Source organism: Clupea harengus, chromosome 7 (genome assembly GCF_900700415.2).
Source record: "Clupea harengus chromosome 7, Ch_v2.0.2, whole genome shotgun sequence".
In the NCBI taxonomy this organism is placed as follows: domain Eukaryota; kingdom Metazoa; phylum Chordata; class Actinopteri; order Clupeiformes; family Clupeidae; genus Clupea; species Clupea harengus.
Genome location: NC_045158.1, coordinates 2,197,286 through 2,207,285, shown reverse-complemented (window position 1 = coordinate 2,207,285; position 10,000 = coordinate 2,197,286). Strand labels below are relative to the sequence as shown.

Below are 10,000 nucleotides of genomic sequence, written 5' to 3'. Positions count from 1 at the left end.
GAGCCAGACGTTCTCAGCTCAGTTCTGCCTGCTGTCCTGGACCGTTCTGGGTCTGGCTTTCATGATCTGACTGATGTTCTGGTGTGTTCTAGATGGGTCTTTTTGTTCTGGTGAGTTCTGGGGTGGGCTGATGTTCTGATGTTCTGGTGAGTTCTAGATGGGTCTTTTATGATCTACCTGATGTTCTGGTGAGTTCTAGATGGGTCTTTTATGATCTGGTGAGTTCTAGGGTGGGCTGATGTTCTGGTGATTTGGAGTTCCAGATCCAGTTCCAGCTCTGGGTACTGGCTGTGGCTGTTCTTCCTCGGAGTTCTACACCTGGGTCGCAGCATTTGTTTCTACCTCTGTGTGTTCTTGAAACAAACTTGGCTGAGCTGTACAGGGTGTGTGTGTGTGTGTGTGTGTGTGTGTGTTTGTGTGTGTGTGTGTGTGTGTGTGTTCTGGGAGCAGACTGGGCTGGGCTCTCTTGAGTCTCTCTCCTCTCCTTCATTATCTCTCCCTGTGCCAATGGTAAACACACAGCCTGCTTTCAAACTCCCATATAACCTACTTCTCTCACACACACACACATCTCCTCTCTCTCACACACACACACACGTCCTCTCTCACACACACACACACACGTCCTCTCTCACACACAACTCATCTCTCACACACATGTCCTTTCTCACACACACACACATGTCCTCTCTCACACACAGACACATGTCCTCTCTCACACACATGTCCTCTCTCACACACATGTCCCATCTAACACACACACACACACACACACATGTCCTCTCTCACACACAGACACACACACATGTCCTCTCTCACACACAGACACACACACACATGTCCCATCTAACACACACACACACACACACACATGTCCTCTCTCACACACAGACACACACACATGTCCTCTCTCACACACAGACACACACACATGTCCTCTCTCACACACAGACACACACATGTCCTCTCTCACACACACACACACAGACACATGTCCTCTCTCACACACATGTCCTCTCTCACACACAGACACACGTCTCCTAAATGATGCTGTGTGTGTGTGTGTGTGTCTGTGTCTGTGTCTGTGGGATTTAAGCACATGTCTGAGCTCTCCTGACTCAGCAATAGTCTGATGCTGTGTTTGGGAGGGCCTGTTTGTGTGTTTGTGTGTGTGTGTGTGTGCGTGCGTGCGTGCGTGCGTGCGTGCGTGCGTGCCATCTCCACAGAGCCAAATTCTCAACATCTAAATATTTCAGTGAGACCTTCCTCCCCCTACACACTTCCCACTCTGTGAGGTACACACTTCCCACTCTGTGAGGTACACACTTCACACTCTGTGAGGTACACACTTCCCACTCTGTGAGGTACTGGGTGTTCCTCCTCCTCCTACACACTTCCCACTCTGAGGTACTGGATGTTTTTGTGTGTCCTTTCGGCTTGAGAAGGTCAACATGTGTTTGGTCTGCTGGGTGGAACCGGGGGGAAAAGCACGCAGAGCCTTCAGAAGGCACAGAATAATGCAACGGTTATTCTAACTATAATCAAGCCCACAGCATAAAGCTTATTAGTGCGCCTGGAAAACAAAAAGCTGCCTCACGCCGACCCTGTGATTATGCCACCCAAAGAAAATGACAGCTTTCAGAGCACAACCAAAATAGAAAGTCAACCAACCCGCAGAGGAAGAAAAACGAATCTTTTGAGTTCAGATCTTTTAAAGGAGTTTCAGAGTCTTTCTCGCTCAAGTCTGTGGGCCTTTAAATAAACGCCACAGAAGTACCACTGTAACTGGGTTTTATTGGAGTGTATTTGTGTGTGGTTTGCAGGACAATGAGTCTTGTTTACGGAAAAGTGTATAAAAAACCAGACTGTTTACAAAAAAGAATCAAGCCTGCGCGTAGACTTCAACCGCTAAGACCACTTGAGAGTCTGGGAGAAAGGAGTACGCCTTAGATCTCGTTTAGTGTGTGCCCACTACACGACTCTCTCGACAGGTTTGCGACTGCATTTGAATCTATTTGCCTATTTGACTGAGTGAAGTTCCAGCACGGCACTGAACCTTCCCCCCCCCTCCCCCCTCTGGCCCCCGAACCGCTAGCTTTTGGCAGTAACAAAACGGCGGATGGAAATCAAATTCCCTGGCTGCAGCAGCGACGGGGGGAACAATCCTAACAACCAAAACAACAAGCTGTGAGCCAGCTAAACCAGTCAGCCAAACAGCCATGATGCAGCCAGTCAGGCAGTCACACACACACACACACACACACACACACACACACACACACACACACACACACACACACACTCCCAGGCAGTCATCAGCCCAGCAGCAGCACGTCAATGGAACTGGGCTGTGGAGGTGTGTACTCACTGCAGCTGGGGGTGCTGGGATGGTTGTTGTGGGACGGGGGGGGCGTCTGCTCCTCCCCCTCCGGGATGCTGGAGGTGTGGTGGTGCAGCATCCACACGGTGCAGGACTCCGCCCGGCGCTCCCGCTGCAGTAACGGGTGGAGCTGGGAGGAGACACAGGAGAACAGGTGAGGTGAGGAGGTGTGTGTGTGTGTGTGTGTGTGTGTGTGTGTGTGTGTAGTGTGTGTGTGTGTCTGTGTGTCTGTGTGTGTGAGGTGAGGGGGGAACAGGTGAGAGAGGAGGTGAAGAGGGGGAACAGGTGAGTGAGGAGGTGAAGAGGGGGAACAGGTGAGTGAGGAGGTGAAGAGGGGAACAGGTGAAGGGGGAGGTGTGTGTGTGTGTGTGTGTGTGTGAGGAGGTGAAGAGGAACAGGTGAGTGAGGAGGTGAAGAGGGGAACAGGTGAGTGAGGGAGGTGTGTGTGTGTGTGTGTGTGTGTGTGTGTGTGTGTGCGTGTGTGTGTGAGGAGGTGAAGAGGGGAACAGGTGAGAGAGGGAGGTGAAGAGGGGAACAGGTGAGTGAGGAGGTGAGTGTGTGTGTGTGTGTGTGTGTGTGTGTGTGTGTGTGTGTGTGTGTGTGTGTGTGTGAGGTGAGGGGGGAACAGGTGAGTGAGGAGGTGAGTGTGTGTGTGTGTGTGTGTGTGTGTGTGTGTGTGTGTGTTACGTCCTCCTGCCTTAGGGGTCGCTGTTTTCCCTTATTTCCATGTCTGTTACTTTGCCTACTATTTTGATTGTGTGCAGGTGTTGCCTGTCAGCCGTGGGCGGAGCCCGATATGTTTTAAGGCCGGGATCGCCGTCCAGAACCTCTCTCTCCTTCAACTGCGTGTCGCCACGCTATTCCGGCCTTCCTCGTCGTTCTATTTTGTTACTGAAATTCTCTGTTCTATTGTCGCCTTTTTGTTTATTAAAACCCCCCTAGACTCGAGCCCATTCTGTTTGTCCGTCATTTGTTGCATATCAGCGTACCTGGTTTGTAACATTGTGTGTGTGTGTGTGTGTGTGTGTGTGTGTGTGTGTGTGTGTGAGGTGAAGAGGGGAACAGGTGAGTGAGGAGGTGTGTGTGTGTGTGTGTGTGTGTGTGTGTGTGTGTGTGTGTGTGTGTGTGTGAGAGTGAGGAGGAGGAGAGGAGGAACAGATGAGTGAGGAGATGAATGTGGTTCCGGTGAGAGAGGACTGACAGTCATGTGTGAGAGGGGACAAGTGAATAAGCAGTGAACTCAAATAAAGCTGGATGAAGTTGATCAAATCAGGTACAGCCCCCGACATGCAACTACAAGAAAAAAAAAGCGAGCAAGACAAGAAAAATGGTTGGACATGGTTTTCACTCTTTGAGACATAATCAAAGGGAAAGGAAATCGCCTCTGTGTCAGTAGAAACAGTGTCACTAAACTCTTATTCGGGCTCCGAATCCTTATTTAGAAACAAGCCTCAGAAACCAGCCCTCTGCTGCCCCCTATTGGTATCCCACTGCTGTGGGAACCAAACCAGGAAGATACATTCTACAAAGAGATCGTTAGAAGAAACATCATGAGAACATTTGAATTCTGGGCAATCCAGTGGAGTAAACATTATAAAGGTCTCAAAGGCGTTTAGCAGAAATGAGACTTACTTTTCAAACAGCCTTCTTGGTTCCAGCTCCTGTTAAATGCTTTATGTTTACATCTAGACAATATCCTAGTGTGTGTGTGTGTGTGTGTGTGTGTGTGTGTGTGTATGTGTGTGTGTGTGTGTGTGTGTGTGTTGTGTGTGTTGTGTTCGTCTCTCTGTGTGTGTGTGTGTGTGTGTGTGTGTGTGTGTGTGTGTATGTGTGTGTATGTGTGTGTGTTAGTGTGTGTATGTGTGTGTGTGTATATGTGTGTGTGTGTATATGTGTGTGTGTGTGTCTCTGTGTGTGTGTGTGTGTGTGTGTGTGTGTGTGTGTGTGTGTGTCTGTTTGTGTGTGTGTGTGTGTGTGTGTGTTGTGTTGGTCTCTCTCTCTCTGTGTGTGTGTGTGTGTGTGTGTCTGTGTCTGTGTGTGTGTGTGTGGTGTGTGTGTGTGTTGTGTTGGTCTCTCTCTGTCTGTGTGTGTGTGTGTGTGTGTGTGTGTGTGTGTGTGTGTGTGTGTGTGTGGTGTGTTGGTCTCTGTGTGTGTGTGTGTGTGTGGTGTGTGTGTCTGTGGTGTGCTGTGTTGGTCTCTCTGTGTGTGTGTGTGTGTGTGTGTGTGCGTGCGTGCGTGCGTGCGTGCGTGCGTGCGTGCGTGCGTGCGTGCGTGCGTGCGTGCGTGCGTGCGTGCGTGCGTGCGTGCGTGCGTGCGTGCGTGCGTGCGCGCGCGTGCGTGCGTGCGGGTGTGTGTGTGTGTGTGTGTGTTTCCCTCACTTCATCTTGGTCCAGCATGACCAGTTGAAAGGCTGTGGCGATGCAGAACTTCAGCTTCCATGTGATTGGCTCGGTGAAGGGCTGACCACATGAGATCCAGTGGATGGAGGAGCCCTTCATGTCTGTGGGAGCAGAGATAAACATCAACACACACACAGAGAGAGAGACCAACACAGCACACCACACACACACCACACACACACACACACACACACAGAGAGAGACCAACACAGCACACCACACACACACACACACACACACACACAAACACACACACACACACACACACACAGAGAGAGACCAAAACAACACACAACACACACAGAGAGAGAGAGAGAGAGACCAACACAGCACACCACACACACACACACACAGAGAGAGAGACCAACACAGCACACCACACACACACACACACACACACACACACACACACACACACACACACAGAGACCAACACAGCACACCACACACACACCACAAACACACACACCACACACACAGAGAGACCAACACAACACACACACAGAGAGAGACCAACACAGCACACACACACACACACACACACACACACAGAGAGAGAGAGAGACCAACACAGCACACCACACACACAGAGAGAGAGAGAGAGAGACCAACACAGCACACCACACACACACACACACCACACACACACACAACACACAACACACACACAAATCTATGGCACTGGCTGATGTTTACATTTACAGTAGGTGAATTTAGCGATCTGGGCTAACAGCACAGTCAGTAAGTTTACAGTAGACCATCCCTAATGCAATGATACACTGCCTAACTCTGTCAACGCTATACTGATATCTCTCCATGTTCAACAGGACTGCCTTGGCCATCCAATGTACAATACTGTCTACACTAGTATTCAGGATGCAGACCAGCCTTACCCATCTGACTAATGCCCCTAATGCCACTTTAACTTAACTTTATACAGTGTGCATCCCCTGTGATATGCTGCACGGAACCGGCCTTATTTAATTAAGAGGATCATCTAATCAGGCCAACTTCATATACCGCACCGACACACACAAGACATATTCATCATGTCGCTCTCTCTCTGACGGCCTACAGTTGCCGACCGTTATGCGCGGCATGCTTCGCAAAACATGTGATTTGTTAAATGAAATTTGCGCAAATTAATGTCTACAAGTTAATGTGACTATAAGTTAATGACTTTGCTGAATTACCTGTAAGAATGCAACACGATCAAATGAAACAGTCCTTACTGTACCACAAAGTATATTGTTGAGTGATGTGCTAATTTTAGCCTCTGGTAACCCCGGTGTAACTGTGCTGTTACCTGCCAGGTAGAGCTAGGTGAAGATACATTTAGCACCAGAGAGGCTAGAAGCCAATCATTACGATTTAAAAGAGTCAGATCCTGTGATCATAACCATATAAAATACGTTTAATATGTTAAGGTGAATACTGACTCTCACAGATGTGCTAAATGTAGTCTAGTAAGCTAATGCATCATGTTGACCATCAACGTTAGAAAATCAGGTCACGGTAATGTTAATGTTCATAGCTAATTTATAGCTAAAATGACCAGCTAATTTACCCTAAAGTCGGCTAGCTTATACTAACTAGCTTGCAAGTTTAAAAGAAGCCAACCACTAGGTAAATCATAGAAAGTAACGTGACCAGATTATCTGGACGTTGCTTTAAATAGCCTTTGGAGTTTATGTGGTGAGACGCTGAATCTGCTTACCAATGACCCTCATCCAGCCCTGATAATGGCTTCTTGACAGGTAGGGCAGTAGATTCTCCATGTCCTTGTCTGGGCAACTTGTCAAAGTTGACACTTCACTCACTCAACGTCGCCCCAACACGTGGGCCCGGATTCCACAGACAGCGAGCAAATCCCACATTTGAAATCCATCGAGGCACGGTGAGGCGTTACGATTTCACATGGCAGCAGCACTGACAAGGTTTGTGATTAAACCTACAGCAGCGAGTTCAAATGCAGATCTGATGACAGGTATTGTGTGGTAGGTTGGAGTATCCCAGCCAGTCTCATAAACAAGAACATGTTTGGGTGGTTGGACTGAGCATGCCACCGTCCTCAAACTCACGTCATTAACACCTTAATTAAATTAACAGCTAAGCGCTCTAGGAGGTGCATCTCGGAACTTAGATGCGTTTATTTGAAAGGAAAAATCAATGCTGTACTAAGACATTTAACATTACAGGTATGCGGTATGAGTTGATTAAATCAGATGTTTCTGTCATTTTTTTATTAGACCACACGAAGAAGGGATAGGAAGCTAATGCGAAATAATGCTATAACTAACTCGCTTCTTAATTATACTCAGTTGCAGGCATTCATAGCTGTGAAATAGAATAGCCTTAAAAGCTCAAAAGCCTTTCAGAGAAAAGGAATAAAAGACATGAAATAAATAAAAACATGTAGCTGACGATAACGGCTCTTGTGGCCAAACAAACCACGTGCATATACTGATAAACCTTCAGGCAAGGTTACAGCGATCAGAATGTAGGCCACTTGAAATCATTTAAATCATTCAAGAGGCTCGTTGATTTACCTAGGCACAATTTACCTGACCGTTTTAATAACACCATACACTTTTGACATGGCAATGCTGCCCTCTGATGTCCAAGTTCATACACATTTTTTGTCTGTAGATTACTCGCCCAAAAACACATTACTTTTACAAGAAGGTTAAGTAAGGTACTGTGTGTGTGTGTGTGTGTGTATTTTACCACGTTTTATATTCTATGTTTCTGAATGTTCAAGGTTTCGATGTATTTCTATGTTCTAAGCTATGGCGACACTTTTTTCTTTAAATGGTCACGCCAATCAAGTATATTGAATTGGACTGAATTGAATCACAGGAAGTTACATACACATAAAGCATAGGTAAAACTACAGGATAAATTACTACATAAACATACAGTTGAATGAGAGATGGATAATCTAATCTCACAACAAATGAATGTACACATTGATCAAAAATCAAACTGGAGCTACTGGTGATGTTAAACCTTTATTTTAATATTAAATACTCTTAACATCATAGGCCACATTTGTATGCAGTATCTCGTTAAGCACTAACATAACACTACTAGAAGAGTAGCAACCATAAACAGAAAACAAAATACTACACAGAGGTGCATTTGTAGGTATGACACTTTTTTGTTGATATCTGACACAATCTGAACATTTGTTGGATTTAGATAGGGTATAGTTTCCTGTTATTTTGATAGAAGGGCAAGCAGTGAAAGATAAAAGTAGTTCCATATAGGAAAAAAAAAAAAAAACATTATTATACGCTGAAAGCAAGTGGCTTTTCGAATGCTTTCTTTTGATCAGCACAAAACTATCTGTGTTCATGTATTTGGTAATAACTGAAGGTACTATCCATTACCAAAACATATTGCATAGTTGAAGGCTTATGTTAATAGTGCAATGGCAAAAAGGGGGGTCATATTATATCCAATTTTATATACAACAGGTAAATATTTAAGTATAATCAAACTCCAATCTATTCAGTATCAGCCTGAATAATCTCAAACGTTCAGCACTTTTAACAGTTCACTAGCTTAACACTACCAGTTAGCAGAGACTCAATATCGTGACACTAATATGTCTTACCCATAAAACCTAAGTGTGATTAAAAATCTTTGGATATGGCAGCGGCAAAGTTACAGTTATGGTTTCACTTCTATTGCAATTGTTAAAAATAGATAAGAAAAGGTCTCACGATTGTTATTCGTATGTTAAAATACTAACTGTCAACAAGTACTTCTAACTGGTATTTAGAGTAGTGAACCGTCTCATTTTTTTTTTTTTCCAGAACAGTCCAATACCTCTTTGACAATACAGAAATGGCAAACGAAAGCTGAAAATACTGTCACATAGAAGGCTTCGGTAAAGGGCTTGCATTGCTTTGGTGTTTACATTCTCCCAAGCTTCAACAGATAGAACTGCACATGAAAGGAATGTCAGAAAACAGAACGCATTTATAACTATTTACAAACACATCTATACCGTGCCACGGCTGTGTGGTCACACTAGATATGTCATCATGACTGAGATTTCTGTGACTGAAAAAAAAAGGCATGTTTACAGACGTGTATTCTTATTTTGTAAGATGAAACGCAAGTATGCATAATATGGCGCATACTGCTGTGTGGAGAGAATAACCGCATGCATACTGCGGCTGCAGTAGAGTGAAGAAACGAGAGATGGCTAACATTAGCTAACACATGAGTGAGTGTGAACACGCCGCTTCTACTCGGGGGAAAAGCAGGAGGTGGAGGTGGCGGTGGAGGTGGCCACGTTGGTCAAACAGACAACGACCGTAAAACTCTTCTGTTGTCACTTCCTTTGTACTTTCCCAACAGACAGACAGACAGACAGACAGACAGACAGACAGACAGACAGACAGACAGACGATCCTAAAGTGGATCCGTCTGGTTCTGACCCGTCTCGCTGCGAGTCGCATTCGATCAGCTGTTGTCCAACTAATGTCTGAAATGGCTGGTTCTGTTTATTTATCCGTGAACTTCTAAACAAACACATCAGCGCTACAGGTCTCTGTTGTACAGAACAGAATTGTGTGATTCACACCTTCATGTTCCCTCTTGCTTGTGTGTGTGTGTGTGTGTGTGTGTGTGTGTGTGTGGTGGTGCTCTCTGTAAATGGCTTACTGTGTAATGACCAGTCCAGTAATAGCTTATACACATTGGCAGTGCTACTACTGGCTTGGCTGTGCGAATGTCACACACATTCCCTTCTGTGGCTGCTTCAGATGCCTAATAACAATTTGGTCGAATAGGGTTGGGTTTGTGAACTGCTTCTCTATGTGTTAATGGACAGGGGGGAGGGGTTGTGAGTGGGACACCCCCTCGTTCCCCCCGCCCCGTGGTGCCAGTTCAGTAGGGGGTGGTGCCCTCCCACTCCACCAGGTACTGCACCTTGCCCTCGGGCGTGATGCGGCGCGCCAGCACCTGGTACTTCTCCCCGCAGGTGAGGCGGCCGGCGGCGCCGAAGTAGCTGGTGATGGACGACTTGAGGTGCGAGAGCGACGAGTCGTCCTCGCTGATGCTCTCGAAGGTGTGGCTGTCGATGCCGGTCTCCATGGCGACGGGCGGCTCCTCGCCCGGCAGGCTCATCGGGCTGATGGGGTCGCTCTCCGACGCCGCCCTCTTGGTGGCCATCAGCGAGTAGCTGGAGGAGGGCAGCTTGCGCTTG

At 46.6% G+C, this 10,000-nt stretch overlaps 2 protein-coding genes across 4 annotated transcripts in view; both read right to left on the bottom strand.

Annotated features, from left to right (window-relative positions):
- The window catches only part of dab2ipa (DAB2 interacting protein a), a 121,022-nt gene extending 113,364 nt beyond the window's left edge, over positions 1-7,658 (bottom strand). For both annotated transcript variants that reach the window (XM_031570126.2, XM_031570125.2), the window contains exons 1-3: positions 6,497-7,658; positions 4,759-4,880; positions 2,369-2,510 (exon numbers count right to left, since the gene is read on the bottom strand). In XM_031570126.2, the coding sequence (XP_031425986.1) occupies positions 2,369-2,510; positions 4,759-4,880; positions 6,497-6,557 (325 nt within the window). In that variant the 5' untranslated portion in view covers positions 6,558-7,658. The remainder of the gene's footprint in view (positions 1-2,368; positions 2,511-4,758; positions 4,881-6,496) is intronic.
- A 119-nt stretch (positions 7,659-7,777) lies between these two features.
- Positions 7,778-10,000, bottom strand: part of phf19 (PHD finger protein 19) — a 38,495-nt gene continuing 36,272 nt past the window's right edge. For both annotated transcript variants that reach the window (XM_031570131.2, XM_042708190.1), the window contains exon 15: positions 7,778-10,000. This exon is cut by the window's right edge and continues 18 nt beyond it. In XM_031570131.2, coding sequence (XP_031425991.1) covers positions 9,682-10,000 — 319 coding nt within the window. In that variant the 3' untranslated portion in view covers positions 7,778-9,681.